Raw genomic sequence first — 19,593 nt, forward strand, 5'->3', positions numbered from 1 at the left:
CACACGCACACACACACACACACACACACACACACGCACACACACACACACACACACGCTCAGTAATCGATCTGTGACGACGTCTCTCATTAACTTGCGTACAGACGATTTGCTCGTCTTTATTAAATCCTGTTTAATTTTTGATGCAACATTAAATAATAACTTCCCCAGATCTCCATCAAAGTTTGATCTTCAAGGCAGAGAGACAAATTAAACTTCTCTGTTTGTAATTAGTGATTGTGTTTCATTTGCATCATCCGTTTGATCTCCGAGCCAAACGATGCGCCCCCGTTCTGTTTCCTGGCTTTGCAAACAGAGTGGACTCCTTAAAGAAAAGTTATGAAGTTATGATAAACTTCTCTTAAGATCAGTGAGACTGACAACACGCTGTGTGTGCTCTGAAAACGACAATATAAAAAAGGTGGTGGTGGGGGGGGGCGTGCTTTTGTAGGATTTTGTTGTTGCAGTACTGCTGTTGGCCACTAGGACACATAGTCATAAGTTATCAGGATGCTGCCTCTCGTTGTTACATAAATGAATAAATCCGTATGTTGTGAAGTCATTTAACAGAGTGCTCTCTCTCAGCTGCTGCCGCTGTTTCCTGATTGGCTGCTCCGGTTGTCATGACAGCGGAGCCTCGGAAACGGGTTCAGATCAAAGATAATTGATTGTTTATGCACAAAAACTACCGACCTTATTTTCTGCATTACGTGCATAATAGAGCTTCTACAAATCCCACCTTCTGCTGACTGCTTGTTTCTCTCCAGAGAGATCAGATCACACCGAGCAGCAAAAAGAAAGTCTCAGCGTGCAGCGATGAAAGTCTAAACGGGAGCGTGCCTATGTTCCCACATTTCCTAAATTTGTATCAGATTTTATCTCCCTTCCTTCCAGTGTGGTAGCCGATTACATCCAACCTATTATCCAGTAGCAATGGACTACAGATGGAATGTAGCTTTTAGCTAACTCTGCTGCGCCCAAACATTTAATGTAAGCGCACGTTGTCCTTTAAAATAAACAAACTAAACTAAGTAACACAGAGGCCTCGTAATGATTGTGATTGTGACGATTTCTGCTGCTGCTGATCGAAATAAAATTACTCATTCATTCATTTACCATAAAGTGCTTCCAAAAAATCTTGTGGGAGGATAGGGCTTAAATTGAAGGGCAATGTTGGAACACAAGACCTCATTTTGAAAATGTCCTAGAAATGTGGGAACATAGGGCTGACCCCGTCTAAAGAAAACACTGCGGTGATCATGTGACATCAGCGACCTAAGGGGAGTGATGTTTACAATAAAGAGGAAGTGAGGTTGGTGGTGCACTCGACGACGTGCAGAGGAAAAGCTCTGATTGCACGGGGATCGGTGGATTTGCATGACCTGTTGTGATTTTATTTGAGTCCGACTCTCAGAAGCAGCAGCGTTGGAAGAAGCTCTTTAGATTCACGATTCCAACCGGCTGCCTCTCTGTCCTCCAGGATTTTTGTTCCCAAGCAGCTTTAAACTTTGTCAGCACAAACACAGACGCCATGTCTCTCAGAGAGTCAGGTGAAATAAAAAAGCTGATGATGTCAGGGACCTTCCAGCTGGGGAGGAGAACATTTTCCAGCCCGGCCCTCCTGTGAAAATGTCTTTTACTGGCAAGGAGAAAAACACCGTCACAAGGTCCCTTATCAATCATTTGATACTGTTTCCATGTAAAGCAGAATTCTTTTGAATCACAGCTATCGATTGTTTGAACAGAATCACAAACCACAGCTGAAAAGAGAAAGGTCTCACAAAGTGTTTCAAATATGGGGGTCTGGCTCTAAATGATGAGGACTGATGAAATCTTCAGCAGAAACAAATCACAGCTCGGCCTCTCTCCACTTTCTGCTCGTAAACAGTTTGAGACCGAGAGCAGGCCGACGGCTGAAGATCAGTTTGACTCGAGTGACAAGAGAAATGTCAGGAGAGGAGAGTTTGAAATGAAACGAGGAGAAAAGAGAAAAGAAAAACAGGCTGACGGGGGGTGGGGGGGTGATTAGAGAGGGGAGAGGACAGGAGAAAAGATGGCAGAGGGGCTTTAACCAGCGGAGAGAAGAAGAAGAGTTAAGAGGAGGATGAAAACAGAGAATAAAAAAGGAATAAAGACAAGGTAATAAGGTGAGAGGAGACGAACGAGGGAGGATGATTGAAGGAGACAGAGGTGAGCGTCGGGTCATTCAAACAGGCAATTAATCATTTTGATAGCTTATCAGTCTGCATACACACACACACACACACACACACACACACACACACACACACACATACAAACACACACACACACACACACACACACACACACACACACACACACACAGTCACAGTATGAAATAATTCCGATGTGTAGATGGATCAGTAACACATCGAATCTGCTGCGTTCTGATTGGAGACAATCTGAAGACAGATTAGAGCTGATTATAAACTCTGACGTCTGATTGGTTCATTTCGGTCACATGAGGAGAAAACAAAAACATTTCACAGATATGATCTAATCGTGCAGCGGGTCTTTTTGACTCTTTATTGGACGATCATTTACAGATTGTGCATCATGCTTTTTGAACACTGAATGAAGCTGAACATCAAACCTTCCACAGACTCCACTGTGACCTCGACTTGGTCTCTGTGTGTAGATATCATTCTGTCAGGACAGAGGTGCTGCTTCCACAGCAGAGTGCAAAGCAGACTCGTCCTGGAGCAGCTTTAAAGAAAACATCAGAGTCTGTGACGCCTCTCTCAGGTGTTCACGCTGATTTCTGGACTGTTTTCCAAATGTGGACTTTTGTTGTGAGAAGAGAGGGAATGTAATCTAAGATGAGATCAACAGGCGTCACAATCACAGCCCCAAAATAAACCATCCTTTGACACCACATTTTCACACTGAGCAGTTCAATTAGCCTGTGGATATTTGTGCAGCTTCATCACAGATATGAGCCGGGATGTGGGAGCGAACATCAGATTAGACTCGCTGTTGAATCCAGGACCTCGAACATCATGTAAGAGTCCAAACATCTGTTGGCATTAAAAATAAATAGACCAATTTTTAATAAGTGGGATGAAAAAAAAAAAAAGCTGCTACGAGCCAAAGATGAAGAGATTCTGCCGACCTACAAACTCCAAACTGAAACCCTCGAGGTAATTTCACAAAAGCAGCTTGAAGCTTTTAGAGGCTAAGAATATTACCCAGCATGCACTGCAGTAAGAGCACAGGGGTGTTTTAATTGTGTGAAAAGGCAGATGGCCAGCATTAGAAGATGTAAATTTAGTAAACTACACAGTAACAGAGCGGGTTAGAGCTGGAGAGGAACAACAAATATCAGTAAACAAGATTAAAGATGCAGTTAGGTCGAGACTAATGAGGACTCGCCATGAAGACGGGAATTAAAGCGTCCTGGTGCAGTCATAACCTCACACAGGCTGAAGGTTACATGCTCGTCTTCTGAACGAGTTTATGATTCACACATCTTCACTGAGCTGCACATTCAGCGTGATGTTTACACAAGACCATCAAAAGTATTCAGTTGTGTTTGGGATGAATTATACTTAAAATAACATCCTACTTAAGTTAAAGTAGCAGTATGTAACTCTGCCCTCTAGTGTTTAAAATGGGTACTGCAAATTCTCAACATTGTAGAGAGCTGTCAGTGGTTAAACGGTGTGTTTCATGTTCAGAGGCTGCAGCCCTCAAAGAACGAAGATTGTAGCGTTTTAATTTAGATCCGTTGATGGAAACAACGATCCTTCATGGCCTCCTAACAGATCCATTTTCAGAGGTCAAAATCATAAGTCTTGAACATTTCCAGAGCTTGAAGAAGCCGTTTAAATGTCAGGTTAAAGGCTAATTGAAGCAGATCAGATTCAACATCAGAACACACCACCCTGCTGTAAAAGAAGAAGCAGCCATCTTCTTGAGGTGTGGATTATCCTTTTTAGGGGATGTCCATTCGGTCTCTTTATCACGAGTAGCTGAGACCCTGAGGGAACACACTCAGAATCCTCCAGCAGAAAAAAAAAGCTGCAAAGAAAACAGTAAGGCTGAGTTTCCTCCTCTCCATCCTCGGGCGTGATAATTAAGCCCCCAGTGTGAGCGCAGGGACAGCCACAGAGCACGTCTCTAATAGATAGTGACAGAGCAGAGGACTTAAATTAAAATCTCTGCACTCATTGGGTTACATGCATTATGCAGAGGCCTATTAGAGCCCGGGCCAGGTGGGAGCGATCACTTTCCCTCTTTTAAATATTAGCATTTCATTCCCCGCTCTGTTTCTCTGAGGAGCTGAAGCTATAACCCATTTCTACATCCGTCCAGAAAGTCCCCCAGACTCTCCCTCCAAGCCGTCTCTCTCTGCCAATCACTGAAGTTTGTCTCATTTCAGCACAGCTCTCTCCATCTGTGCTTTTCATTTGACTCTCCTCCTCATCATTATTCTGACTTTCTCCCTGTCAGCTCTGCTAATTCTCTTTCCTTTTGTCTCTTGATTCTGCAGGATGTCTAATTGTTTGACTGAGTGATTCCTCATTCTCCGTCTTAGTTTCTCTTTCAATTAATTCCTGGTGAGATTTTCTGGTGTGTCGGGCTCATTCTGTGCAGCTTCTTATCTTTCTTTAATTATTAACGTGCAGTATGGATGGCGGTCCTGGTTCTTCTCCGTCCTGTAATAAGATGATTTTTACATTAAGTAACTGCACAATAAGAACTGGATGTAAATCCTGAAGTCCAGCTCTGAGGAGGAGGAGGAGGGCTGTTTTTTCTGTTCTTGTCCCGGCTCATTTCACGCCGACTGCCCGAGTCATACGTCTTCACTAATTGCAAATTCAGACCCTTAAAAAAGCAAAGAGGTGTGAACCATGAAAATTGTGTTTTTCGTTTGACTAATGACTTTCCCGGGAAGCAAAAGGGAACCTTGATTCTCCACCATTGTGTAGTTAAGTCAGTGTGAACTCATTTTGTTGGAGAGTTCAGACCAAAGAGAATTTTCAAAACAAAGAGAAAGTTTGACGGCGGGATCATTTGTTGTTTTTCCAGTCAGTTAGTCGGTGGGTACCGACCCACAAGTGTTCTTATTTCCAGTCTGTCCATTGCCCCCCTGGTGAATTGGTGAAGCTGTGTCTTGATGTCCCGGCCCAAACTTTCAGACTTCTGGACTAAGTTCTGATGTCGACTGAAACCACTGAATCATGAATCGTTTTCCTGCCACTGTGTGTCAGCTCCATGTCTTTAAAAAAGCAGTGATGAGTCAAACTGTTCATCCTTCTTCATTGATTTCCCACCAGATGACTCCATGGCTGTCCAAACACTGATGCTCTGTTTTATATGAAGTCTGAAATCTGCGCGTGTTGTTTCTTGTCTCTGCAGTTTGAGAGACTTGTTCACGACAGCCAAATCTTTCACAGTTGGAAAGCTGCTGGTGAAGCTTTTGTGTTTGTGTCTCTCAACATCAGAGTCTGAAGAGTCCTCACTGGATGTTTGAAAACAGAGAGGGGAGATGTGTCTGAACAGCTGTTACAGTATTACAGCTGAAACCTGATCAGTGGTGACTGAATGTCTCTGTCTGATCATAGAGTTACATTTTAAAGTCAAGAAATAAACGATGTTCACTGCCTGACATTTCTATTAAAACATCTTTGACTGCAACTTTGAATCCATGCACCAGGAAGCATAAAGACTGAAGTCCTTTGGTGATGCAGCCTGATCTGTGAGCATTATTTATCCTGTAGAAATAAATCAATATCTGACAAACAGTGAACGAGCTAACAGTCCAGGTTTAGTTCTCACAGACTCAGCTAGCTGCTAATTGTTGCTGACACTGGAGGAACTGCAGCTGTAAAGTTGGACATTTTAACATGGAGCTCTATGGGGACTGACTCACTGCAGGAGACAGACTCTAGTGGACACTGGAGGAACTGCAGCTGTAAAGTTGGACATTTTAACATGGAGCTCTATGGGGACTGACTCACTGCAGGAGACAGACTCTAGTGGACACTGGAGGAACTGCAGCTGTAAAGATGGCACATTTCAACTTTCTTGGGAATTGTTTGATTCTGATGATTATTATTTCCTGGAAGTGAAATTCTGAATCCCTGGAGCTTCTTTTAACACGTCTTTTGTTCTCATGTTCCAACTCAGAGATGAATTAAAGGAACAAGAACATTTGGGGTTGAACGCTGTAACAGCTCAGCGAGCTGCTGGAGAGGAAATGTCTGTGCCTGTCCATATGAATAACACGTCAGTTGGAGCGTTTACAGATAAAGAAAGACAAACATTTAATGTTCCTCTGTTTCAGCTCTCTGTCGGCAGGGTCTGAGCGTGCTCAGAGGTCCTCATTAGATTCATGTCCAGAGCCTGAACCACTCAGCCGTCACTGCTCGCCTTCTCTGTTTCAGATCTGCTCTTATTATCGCCAGCTCCATCCTCTCTCTCTCTCTCTCTCTGCCACTTTTCCATCCATATTAACGTTTCTCTGCAGCTCCTCATTTCTCCATCTCTTCATCTATTAGTTTTATTTATTATTAGTTTAGCTTTTCATATTTCTCTCTGTTGAGCCCCCCGTTCCCTCCATACGTTAAACTCCATCACATTCTTGGCAGAAAACAAACTCTGGCTTTGAAGATTTGTCTCCTGCTGTGTTAGTTTTCTAAGACCACACATCAAACAGATTTAACCTGTTTGTACTTGGAGTGTGTTTGATTTGTTTCCCTCAATCCAGCGCGGGGAGCTCCGACATGAAGCAGCCAAATCCCCCCGCTGTGCAGCGACCCCGTCACCTCAGTTTTACTAAAAGACGCGGAATCCTGGGAGAGCTCGTCTGCAGGAACAGCTGCTCCGACTTCAGATCCACTTTTATCTGAGAATGTAAATACAGCTGCGTCTTCATTGAGCTGTCATAGTAAGGCTTCACACATTCAGCTGTCATCAGCCTCTCCTTACAGCTCAGCCGGCTTTCTATGAATACTTTACTATTATTCCCACGATACCCTGATTCAGCTGCTGTTGGGTCATGATGGACTGACGAGGTCTCACATGAACGCTGATATTTCATTTGTTTTCTGGATTCATTATTTTATCAAAGACAAGAAACTAATCCACCAGTCATTAGCCATGAGCGAGCAGGTAGACTACAACAACAATGGCCGATTCCAGAGTTCTGTTTTTTTCCTCTGAATGTGCTTTCTGTAGTTTATGGTCACTTGGAGTAACAACCCTACTTCATCGTCCGTTAGTCATGTTTGTATGTTCACACCTCAGCGCTCTGCAGGAGGACGAGGATGTGAGCATGCTCCTGTTGTTTCATTATAAAGTCACACCGCCAACTAGTGGCCTGGCATGTGTACTACAGCGTTTCTTGTAGTCTTTGCACGGCTGTTGTCATGACAACGCAGAGATTGTACACGTCGGGTTAGAGCCCGGTCACACAGAGACACGTCTCACTCAGCCGTTCCAAAAACGCCTGAGCTCATCTGGGAGTGTTTGTTAGGCGGGGCTGCGTGTGCATCCGGGCGACTAAACACAATAAGTGTGGGAAAATTGATTCGAGCAAACGTAGAGCTCTCGCCGCTGCTTTGCTCCGAGACGAGGGGGATGGAGGTACCGCCTCCTACTTGATTTGATTTGGCCAAAAGTGACACTGACGAGTGACACCGGTGAGTGACACTGACAAGTGACACTGGCGAGTGACACCAGAGACACCGACGAGTGACACTGATGAGTGACACGGACGAGTGACACTGACGAGTGACACTGACTAGTTTCACTGACGAGTGACACTGACGAGTGACACCGACGAGTGACACCGACGAGTGACACCGACGAGTGACACTGATGAGTGACACTGACAAGTGACACCGACTAGTGACACCGACTAGTGACACTGACGAGATACGCTGGCGAGTGACACCAGAGACACCAACGAGTGACACTGACGAGTGACACTGACGAGTGACACTGACGAGTGACACTGACGAGTGACACTGACGAGTGACACTGACTAGTTTCACTGACGAGTGACACTGACGAGTGACACCGACGACGCAACGTCTTGAGCTCAAAGTCGATCACTTTTTAACTTCAATGTGCTCCCTAGAAACACTAGAAATACGCAGCAGCAGAGAAGAGCGCCTGGCAAGCGTGCTGTACCAACCTATGGTTTGACTGACGCTGCTTTTCTAACGACGCATCTCGTGTGATTGGGCACTGACTCATTTCGCTGTAAAGTTGTTGTTGTGACATTAGATGTGATCTGCATCACGTTCACATCTCTGCGTTGCTGACTCACAGAGATGGAGTTTTTCAGAAAGCCCTGGGAGTCTTTTTAAACGTGTTTGAAACTTTTCTTCAGAAGCTGATTTCTCTGTTTGACAAGTCGCTCTAAAGTCAAGAAGGCGGGCTCACCTTAAGGCCCGCTCTCCGTTGGTAATGTTTTCTGACAGTACTGGGGCTCGTGTTGCGGAGTTCTGGACTGAAATAACCACAGAGAGCAAAAGAAGAGCCAGGACTGATGAAGCATCGTACCTTCACCTGGATAATCCTGTTACATTAACCCCCTGAGGATCAAACAGCTGATCAGCGTGCGAGCAGGCTTGAAGACGTTTCCTGGGTCTTTCTCCGGCTGCCCTCTCCATTCAGCACGCCGTCGTTGTCATGGTCGCTCTCTCTTCACATGCCTTCATGTTTTCAGTGCGTGACAAACAAAGTGATTCTGTTTGTGTGGATTCAAACGGCTTTTCCTGTTGCTCATGTTGTCAGCTCCTCCAAACGCCGCCGGCAACGCATAAAGCATTAATGCTGTGTACCCGGACGCCAACTATATTCATCATACATATTATATGACAGCGCTGCATCCACAGATTCATTACGCCTGTTTGTGTATTATAAATGAGGAGAAAGCTCTCAGCCTTGAGTTGAATGCTGCGTGTCACTGCCGGGGTTGTTTGAAATCAAACCATTACTCACCAGCACCAAATCTCTTCACGACTTAATCCTCGAAGAAAAGCAACACGACGACTTAAAGCAGGCCGAGGATTTAAGATCTAAAAATGACCGACTGACAACATGAAACAACACTCTCTGATTTCATACTTTAAACACACAGGACACTCTGAACGGAACAAACTCCATGCTCAGGTCGTGTTCTGACCCGATGAACGCCACCTGCACGTCACTCACAAAGTCGCTCACAAAGTCGCTCACAGAGAGTTTTTCACTGATTCAAGCTGCAGACATGGACACGCCCCTCAGTACCTCTCAGACCTCCTACAACCACACACCACGTCCTGCTGCCCAGCTATCTGCACGGACCTGACCCCCCCCCCCAGACGTCCACAATGTTCCATCTTTGGACTCCTCAAACACTGTCTGTTCTCCACAGCTGACAACCTCCCTCACATCGGTCTCCATCTTTTCTCAGTCTGGTCCCTCCACCTTGTAGAGCGTCCTTTATAAATTCAATCTATTATTATTAATGATCAGTCAGATCACCACAAAGGGTTACATTTTTGGGCTGAATGGTCGTGTAAACAGAAACCTTAAACCTGAATATGTTCTCCTCCTACTCTGTGTGACTTTACATAACTTAGTATAAAGGACGTTAATATCCAGAGTGAACAAGTGAAGCAGAACTGTCCCCCTTGTTCTGTAATTGGAGCGACGCACTCATCTCGTTATAGCGTCCGTGCAGCCGCAGCCCGGTCACACGTCGCAGCTCTTTGAGTCAGAAGACGAAGCTGCTGGAGTTTGAAAGTGGGACGTTCTGCTGCTGCTGCAGGCGACGGGGATCCCCGTGTTAAAAATACAACAAGGCTCATTAGAGCGCTGTGTGTGAAGTGTCATGTAGCATATGTTACAGAGAGGAAGAAGAAATGATGAGAGAGATAAAAACAACACTCACATGGTCAGAGGGGGAAAGCTTCTTACAGTGTTTCTCCAGCTGGTACAGAAACTCTCTGAAGACATGGACGTGTTATAACTTATTTATTTTCTATTCTCACTGCAAAGTTTCTACATTCTGCAGATAAACATGAATATTAAAGGTCACATGATGATGTAAAAACACACTTTCTAACACTAACATGTGTCTCTAGTCCGTCTACAAACCCCCCAATGATGAGAAAAGTCTATCCTCTCCGTCTTTTACCTGCTCCACTTTTCAGAAAATGTGTGCTCAAACAGGCCGTTTGGAGATTTTCCCTTCATGACATCACAAAGGGCAGTAGCCCCTCCCCCAGGTGGGTGACACTCCCACAGCTAGGTGTTTGTTCTGCCCTCTGAGTCTGCCTTCTCACCGTAAACAATAGGACATGGAGAGAGAAAGCACCGAGACACCCAAGCCCTTCCAGAGAGGGGGCGTGGTCAGACACAGCTCATTTACATATTTAAAGGTACAGACACAGAAACAGCCTGTTCTGAGCAGGGCTGAAATAGAGGGGTTTATAGACATGATCAAATACAGGATCAGAGTGGATTTAGAACAAGACACTTCACACACATTCACATGAATCTCTCCTGTCTGTGTGTGTTTGTGTGTAGATGGGCGGGACCATGTACAACACGGGGAAGCACGTGTCCCTGCGGCCTGACAAAGCCCACCTGGTGAACATCTCGGGGGGGCCGCTGGGTTACAGCTACAGGCTGGAGGAGATCCGCGTCCACTTTGGCAGCGAGGATGCGTCGGGATCAGAGCACCTCCTCAACGGGCAGGGCTTTCCTGGAGAGGTAAATGAGAATGAGACACACACACACACACACAAACAAACACACACACACACACATACACACACACACACACACACACACGTCTGTACAGGAGACAGAGCAGTGAATACAAACGGGTGATAAGATAATTGCTGACATTAGGAGGCTTATTATGATTAATGACTGCAGGATTATGCTATTTCAGACTCACACACACATAAAACAAACACACACACTCTCATACACACACACACACACACACACACACACACACACACAGTAAGTCACTCTGTGGTCGCTCATTAACGGGAGAACTCGTTGTATCCGAGCAGAATCTTTTTAAAAACTTGTTTCTTTGATAATAGGAAACTTTGGAGCGTCGTTAAGTCGGTTATCATCATGCAAACATGGTTGCATCTTACATTTAATTATTAATAAGTAGATGCATGTATTTACTATAAACATTAAAGGTCCAATCAGTGAGATGTGTAGAGAGTGAAATGATAAAGGTACCTGACTATTTGATTTGTTTGGACCAGAGAAGGTAGGTGGTTTTAAGGCACCCCCACACGGCCGTTTTGGACGCCCCTCGGTTTGTCAGATATGAGAGCAGTTATCAGGTCAAACCAACAGGTGTTGCAGTGATGGAAGCGGGAAAGAGAAGTGGTTCAGATAGAAGTGATTGTACCCGACCTAAAAAGCCTCTGCATGTTTCTAATAAGCTCCACGAGCAGAAACGTGCTCAAACTAGGATCAATATTGGAGATGCTTTTGAAAAATGGAGAGAGGTTAGAACGCAGAAAGGTTTACAGACCCATGCAGAGCTGGATAAACACTGAAGCTTCAGTGTCCACCACATGGCAACCTGCGTGAGCATCGACTCTAGAGAGGAGGGGGGGAGAGAGAGACAGCTCTCTATGACGTTTAGAATTTAGACTGCAGTACATATTTTAAACACTAGGGGTCAGAGTTACATACTGCTCCTTTAACTTAGTGCTGTGGATTTATTCATCCCTGGAGTCTAATATTACTTTGCATTGAGGAAACAACTGAAACATTTAACTGGCTCTCTGACAGGTTAGTTTCTTTGCTTTCTCTCCTAACGGTAACTGCGTCTCTCTTTCAGGTCCAGCTGATCCATTACAACCACGACCTGTACGCCAACTACACCGAGGCTGCAAAGAGTCCTCACGGCATCGCTGTGGTCTCCATCTTCATTAAGGTCGGCACGTCCTCCTCCGAGTGCAGAGAAAGACTTAGAAATGTTACAGCCTGCACATAAACATGAGAAAGTGTGTGTATTTGTGTGTGTGTGTGTGTGTGTGTGTGTGTGTGTGTGTGTGTGTGTGTGTGTGTGTGTGTGCGCGTGTGTGTGTGTGTGTGTGTGTGTGTGTGGGTGTGTGTGTGTGTTTGTGTGTGTGTGTGTGTGTTCTTCTGTGTTTCACGATAAATATTTAATCACCATCTTTTTTTTTCGGGTTCTCAGCTCTCTGAAAACTCCAACTCCTTCCTGAACCGCATGCTCAACAGAGACACCATCACCAGAATCAACTACAGACGTAAGACACACACACACACAATTCAATTCAATTCAAAAAACTTTATTTGTCCCCGGGGGGCAATTCAAAGGCACACAGAGCAGTAAATTAACAACAGTGCAAGTAAACGAAACATTTTAACCTAAATATAAAGTGTCAATTTAAATACAACTTAAAGCTTAAACTTAACTTGAAATACAAAATATAAAAAGAGTAGATATAAGTGGACAGTGATCGGACTAACAGATGTAAACAGAACTATATGCAGTAAACGAGAAATAAATATATATATACAGAGCTATGTGCAAGTAGGCTAAATACTAAATGATAAGTTATAAGGTGCATGGTGAATAATGGAAAAACAGAACTAATATATACAATATAACTGTAAAGGTAAAAATGAGATAAATAAAGTGACCGTAGTGCAAAGATGGCTAAGAAGCAACAGGAATAAAGTAACCAGAACTGTATGAATACTGATATAAAAAGGATAGAATAAAGTGATGTAGTGCATGAGACCAGATAAAGCAGAAGTTGAAGAGCTGGACAGCCCTGGGAACAAAGGTTGCTCACACACACACACACACACACACACACACACACACACACACACACACACACACACACACACGTCGTCACGTCCGCTCTTATCACACTACAGCTCTACACTGCCCCTAGTGGTAGATATCAGAGAATATTATAGTTGAGGGTTCTTTCCACAGATTGCATTAATAAAACAGAAACAGTTTTTTTTATTGTGTTTAGAGTTATGAAATGAGACTCTGGGTTTAATGAGCTTCTCTAATCTGATGTCTGCCACTGAACAAAGAGCGACAACAGAGCGCTCTGATGGCGGGTCATTATAACGGCCGCGTGTCATATGAATGGATTCAATCCTGATTAACTCGGTGGACGTCAGAGAGCTGCAGATTTATCTACATGTGCGTCCGGCTGTCTTCACACGTCTGCAGAGATTTAATGAAGTGAAGAAGAAACTTTTCAAACAGAATCTTTAAGGAAGTCGTGTGAAGTCGTGGATCGATGCCGACAGATCCACCAATCATCATCATCCTGCTTCAACCACATCAAATAAAACAGACTCCAACATTTCTTAAAAGTGAAATTAAACTTCAGGACTTTTACCTGCACGTTTAGTTTCCTCAAACTCATCAGAGTGGGAAACAGAGATTTCAGTCAGGAGGTTAAAAAAAGAGATTTGGTTGATTCAGTTCATTGTGTGTAATTAACCCTTTAACCGCACACAGACGCCCTATTCTGTGTTTTCCTTCTGCCATAATGCATCCTTGATTTTAAAAAAACTGTCCCTGCATGGCCCAAAATCTGTTTTCCAAAATCTGTTTTCCAAAATCTGTTTTCCAGCCTCTGCTGTGAGGATGAACTCCCCTCTGGAGGAACCCTCCCGTTAGCGAGGCTAAACTTAGCACAGCTGCTGCACACACACACAAACACACACACACACAAACACACACACACACAAACACACAGCTTCTTCTTTGTCACTAAGGAGGACGCTGCTTTATGTTTTAAACATTCATTCTCTGGAGACACTTTTTTACTTTCTCCAGGATGTAAGACCCAACCTCAGAAGTGAACTGTTTTTAAACCCTGATTAATGCAGCACGCCGTTCTTCTGCAACATGTTAATATTTGCTTCCTTTTGATTGGTCCAGACATTTCAGAGTAACAGCCTGATGCATCACATGTAACACAGAGTTCATCTTTCCCTCTGACTCCGTCGTCCTGGTAACACCTCCTCTTCTTCTTCTGTCTGCAGATGATGCGTTCTTATTAATGGGCCTGAACATCGCCGACCTTTACCCCGACACCACCCGTTACATCACCTACGAGGGCTCCATCACCATCCCCCCCTGCTACGAGACGTCCACCTGGATCCTCATCAACAAGCCCGTCTACGTCACACAGATGCAGGTACGAGAGACGTGAGAGGAAGTCACTCTGCAGACGGAGATTACAAAGTGAAAGTTTAAGAACGCGATTAAAGGACAAAGTGATTCTGAAACAGCTTCTTCATTTCATCTTGTCTCACTGCAAAAATTCGCTCAGATTCGGGCGCCGCATTGCCTCTCTCTCCTCCCAACATCTCCTGTCTCTCTTCAGCTGTCCTCTCTAATAAAGACAAACATCGCCTAAAAATATCTTTAAAAATACATTAAAAGGTTTTTTTTGGACGACAGATCTGAGTGATCTCACAGCAAACAGGAGACAAAAGACATTTTTAAAGATTTATTTTTAGAATTTTTATGATTGGATTTGTGAGACAGGAAAGCAGAGAGAGACGAGTAAGAAGTAGAGAAAATAAATTAGTGACATAAGTATTTAAAAATACACTTTTAGTGCTTTCACACCTGCCGAAAACTCCTGAAGTGTTCTCAGTCCGAGCGTCATGTGATCACACAAACATCTGAATGTTTCTCTCTTCAGCCGGAGTTTCTCCTCCAGCCTCCTCGTATTTATTCTGCAGAAAGTCAGAGTGAGCTGATGTGAGAACGCAGCAGGATATAATCAGGAGAATTCACCTGGAGCCAGTGGGAGGGGGTGGTGACCTTTATTCCCTGTGATCGCTGTACGACCATAGACTGTCTGCACGCCACCTCTACCATCTCTGTGCTCTAATCAACCTGCTGCTGCATGTTTCCTGTTCTCCAGGATGTTCTTCTCCCCTCTTTAGTTCACATTGAGATTCTCTTCAAGTACACGTAGCATTGATACAAAGACTTAAATATTCTCATTATAGCGTCGTGTAGAGGACTCTGTTGCTTCATCCACCATCTCCAGGTCGTCTTACCTCAGGAGTAAGACGTGACAAATGACATTAAATTATAGACGCCACAATTTGAATACTTTTATCTGTTTTGTAGTTCTCTGACTTTCAGCTGAGGCTGTTTTCATTTATGTAATTAAAAAAAACATGATAATGTTCTGAGGGACGGATTTGAGTCCACAGAGGTCAGGTACAGCAGAGAGTCATAACGAATGCTCTTAGACTGACTAATTAAGGAACCAAGAGGGAGCATGAACAGTGAGCAAAGAAACAAGAAGAAGAAGAAGAAGAAGAAGAAGAATGTGATGTGGGAAAAACAACACGCATTCTGTTGACTGGGGCAGAAATGTAATTTGTAATATTCTTGCGAGCACGGAACGCAAACAGCTTTGAATTGCAAATTACAGCTTCATAACCTGTAAGTGGAAACATCCACTTTTCCCTAAGTGGTTAGGATGAAAGAGAGAGGCTGTGGAGTAACAGTGCACATACGCACAGAACACAACATGTTCCTCTCTGCTGTGTCACGGTGCAAAGAAAATATCCTATTTCCCAGTTTTCTAACCGGGATGAGAGGAGTGTAAAATGTGGTGATGTGACACAGCTGTTAACGTGCACATCATGTCGGAGCCCGACTCTCACTAGAAAGGCTTTTTGTGCCGGTGAAGAGCAGCTGCACAGATGAGATCCTCTTGGAATCAGGAAGCTGAGCATCAAAGTGCAGCACATTTACAATCCAGCACAGCTCTCACCTGCATGCATCAATGTAATCAACTCCCACACACCATCTGCCATTTACTCTCTCTCTATTTACTCTCTCTCTCACTCGTCCTTTGTTCTCACCTGCTCGTCACCACCTCTCTGATCTCTCTTTCTTCTTCACTCCTTTTTGTTGCTGCTTCTCTTTTAACACTCAACTGTTTTATCAGTTGTTTCATCATCGTGGCTCTTCCCTCCCCCCCCTCTCTGTTCTCTGTTCTCTACTACTTTAGTCTGCCAGACTCCAGTGATAAAAACTCGACACGTTTCCTTCCTCAAAGAGAATTCCTCCATTTTTTAATCCTCTGATCGGGTTTACAGGAGAAGGAGGAGAACTTCTGAGCACGCAGACGAGTAGTTACCAGCTGTTTGATGAATCTCTCCTAGTGATGTCACTTGAGTCAGGGTTGGATCCAGATACAATTTGAGGCACGCTGCATGTTTCAAGTCAGAGAGCAGCGTGTGATACAGTTCTATGAAAATGAGGTCTGTGTATTCCACTGATGATATTCATCCAGTCATTATCTACGCTGACTCTGTACGTTTGAATCTGTCTTCCTCCTCCTCTTCCTCCTCTTCCTCCTCTTCCTCTTCCCCCTCCTCTTCCTCCTCTTCCTCCTCCTCCTCCTCCTCTTCCTCCTCTTCCTCTTCCCCCTCCTCTTCCTCCTCTTCCTCTTCCCCCTCTTCCTCCTCCTCCTCCTCCTCTTCCTCCTCTTCCTCTTCCCCCTCCTCTTCCTCCTCTTCCTCTTCCCCCTCTTCCCCCTCCTCTTCCTCCTCTTCCTCCTCCTCCTCCTCAGATGCACTCCCTGCGCCTCCTCAGTCAGAACGAGCCCTATAAGATCTTCTTGAGTATGAGTGACAACACTCGTCCCGCCCAGCCTCTCCTGCAGCGCTGCATCCGCACCAACATCAACTTCAGCAAGCAGGGCCGAGACTGCCCCAACAACCGCGCCCTGCGCCCCCAGTACAGAGGTAGGATGGGGGTGGGGGGCATTTTTAAATGATCGTTTAACCCTTCAGATGATGGATCATCAATCAATCACTGATTCTGCATCAAGTGATCAGGGACACTTTGAAGGGAACAGAGGATTCTCTGAAGGATTTCAAATGACTGAATTAAAAATCAAACTGCTGGTGCGGCTAATACGTTCAGATGTGGAGCATGAAAGGCTTGGATGTGAAACAGATAAACTGAGAGACAATCAGACAGATAAATGAAAGCAGAGGGTTAATTGATTATCGTCAGATTAAAGGAGATAATTAGAGACAAGATGAAGTAATCCTAAAACAAATGATCCCAGCGTGTGGTGCACAGTGTCACTTCTTAAATGAGCAGCAGCAGCTCTCTCTGTGATAAATATATTTGTGTGTTTAGACTCTCGGCAGCAGCAGGGAACCATATCAAAGTTTAACCCTTAATGGTCTGAAGTAAGGAGAAGAAGGAGTTAGAAATCCAGCGGATCACGGAGCGAGGAGGAGAGGTTGAGTGAGCGCGGCGCCGAGTCGGCAGAGACCTCAGAATGTGAAAATAGAAAAATGAAACAGAGAGAGAGATCTCCGGGGAGTCAGAGAGGGCTGAGACACATATGAAAGAGATGTGTGTGTGTGTGTGTGTGTGTGTGTGTGTGTGTGTGTGTGTGTGTGTGTGTGTGTGTGTGTGTGTGTGTATCAGTGTGTGTGTGTGTCTCAGTGTGTGTGTGTGTGTGTGTGTGTGTGTGTGTGTGTGTGTGTGTGTGTGTGTGTGTGTGTGTATCAGTGTGTGTATGTGTGTATCAGTGTGTGTGTGTGTCTCAGTGTGTGTGTGTGTGTGTGTGTGTGTGTGTGTGTGTGTGTGTGTGTGTGTGTGTGTGTATCAGTGTGTGTATGTGTGTGTGTGTCTCAGTGTTTGTGTGTGTGTGTGTGTGTGTCTCAGTGTGTGTGTGTGTGTGTCTGTGTGTGTGTGTGTGTGTGTGTGTGTGTCTCAGTGTGTGTGTGTGTGTGTGTGTGTGTGTGTGTGTGTGTGTCTCAGTGTTTGTGTGTGTGTCTCAGTGTGTGTCTCAGTGTGTGTGTGTGTGTGTGTGTGTGTGTGTGTGTGTGTGTGTGTGTGTGTGTGTGTGTGTGTGTGCATTGTATGTTATAAACCTGGGAAGGTGAGCTGGTTTGTGTTCAGGAGTGATGGTTGAAGTGTTATGTAGAGAGAGTGGGAGTCCTCGCTGCTCTCCAAATATCTCTGCTTATCGATCCGGCCGTGCTCGCTGCGCTCTAATAACGCTCGTTAGGATGCAGAGCTCCCAGCAGGTGTTCTGTGTCGGCAGGTTCAAGGGGAGAACCCTTATAGAAAATAAAGAGGTTATCCAGTGGGCTCATAACAAACAGTTCAGGGACTTGCACAGAGTTGCATTTCTTTATTGGACTCGAAGGCAACATAACGAAGATGTTCCAGCGTGCAGCTCTTCCATATTTAGCCTTGGGTTAATGGAGGCTTTGTGCGTCGTTAACGCTGCAAACACTGAAATACACCAGCCCAGAGTCGTGTTGGCACTCTACCTGCTGAAGCTCGCTCACAGAAACATTTCTGCTGTCTCCAAGAACGAGGTCAGGGGACGAAGCTGCAGGCCAGAGAGAGAGAGAGAAAGTGAGAGAGAGGGGGAGAGAGAGGGGGAGAGAGAGAGAGAGAGCGAGAGAGAGAGAGAGAGAAAGTGAGAGAGAGAGCGAGAGAGAGGGGGAGAGACAGAAAGCGAGAGAGAGAGAGAAAGTGAGAGAGAGAGCGAGAGAGAGGGGGGAGAGACAGAGAGCGAGAGAGAGAGAGAGTGAGAGCGGGAGAGAGAGAGAGCGAGAGAGAGAGAGCGGGAGAGAGAGAGACAGAGAGAGAGAGCGAGAGAGAGCGAGAGAGAGGGGGAGAGAGAGAGAGCGAGAGAGAGAGTGAGCGAGAGAGAGGGGGAGAGAGAGAGAGAGAGCGAGAGAGAGAGAGCTGTGAGACGCCCGGGTACAGACGGGTCTCAGGTGAGCAGAGAGGGAGGAACAAAGCAGAGATGAGAGGGTCTCTGATGGTGAGAGACCTCTCTCCTTCTCAGCATCTTTCACTTTGAAATCCAACTTGTTCTCACAACAACACTCTGGACGTTCCATCAGAGTCTTTCACTCTGCAGCTCAGTCGTCGTCTCTGATTGGTTTGGGAAACATCTTGACTCAAATCGATCAGTTCAAAGAAGAAGTTTTTGTGTGACATCCCTGATTGTGGCGCATCAACTCTCATCAGACGGTCAATTTCACGCTCTAACCGTTTTCCAAACGACGTTTCTTTGGGGGCCAATTTTGCCCCAAATGTCAGAAACACCCACACCCACGCTGTCTGCTCTGCAGCGCAGTCAGGGGAGCATCAGACCCTTTGTGTGTTTTTGAGAGTTAGGGTCTTTCTGACTCATTTGCGCAGGTTTGAACGCCGTGCAATCCTTTTGTGAATCAGACCCCGACCGTTCCACAAATCAAACTTCATACTTCTCCCTTTTAGCGTTTAGTTTGTGTGAGATAGACGCATACGTTCCATTTATTACGAGCATGAGACAATCCGACTGTGACTTTGGAATATGCAAAACAGACTGTATTTAAAAATCCCCTCATCGCCGAGCACACTTCAAACTCAGCCCGTCTGGATGCAGTAAACAGCGTGGAACTAGGACACCGTTTCAGTCCTCTTCTCCTCTACCTTTGTCTCTTATTAGGGATGTTTCTCATGCACACATTCTGCCTCTGCACAACGTGTGATACCTGAGGCAAACCTTTGTTCTGATTTCCTTCACA

At 45.1% G+C, this 19,593-nt stretch overlaps 1 protein-coding gene across 1 annotated transcript in view; it reads left to right on the forward strand.

Annotated features, from left to right (window-relative positions):
* The window catches only part of LOC132954036 (carbonic anhydrase-related protein 10-like), a 56,201-nt gene that overhangs the window by 35,852 nt on the left and 756 nt on the right, over positions 1-19,593 (forward strand). Inside the window, exons 4-8 of the mRNA XM_061026471.1 lie at positions 10,549-10,734; positions 11,840-11,935; positions 12,200-12,272; positions 14,047-14,201; positions 16,611-16,785. Coding sequence (XP_060882454.1) covers positions 10,549-10,734; positions 11,840-11,935; positions 12,200-12,272; positions 14,047-14,201; positions 16,611-16,785 — 685 coding nt within the window. The remainder of the gene's footprint in view (positions 1-10,548; positions 10,735-11,839; positions 11,936-12,199; positions 12,273-14,046; positions 14,202-16,610; positions 16,786-19,593) is intronic.

This window comes from Labrus mixtus, chromosome 20 (assembly GCF_963584025.1).
Source record: "Labrus mixtus chromosome 20, fLabMix1.1, whole genome shotgun sequence".
NCBI lineage: Eukaryota > Metazoa > Chordata > Actinopteri > Labriformes > Labridae > Labrus > Labrus mixtus.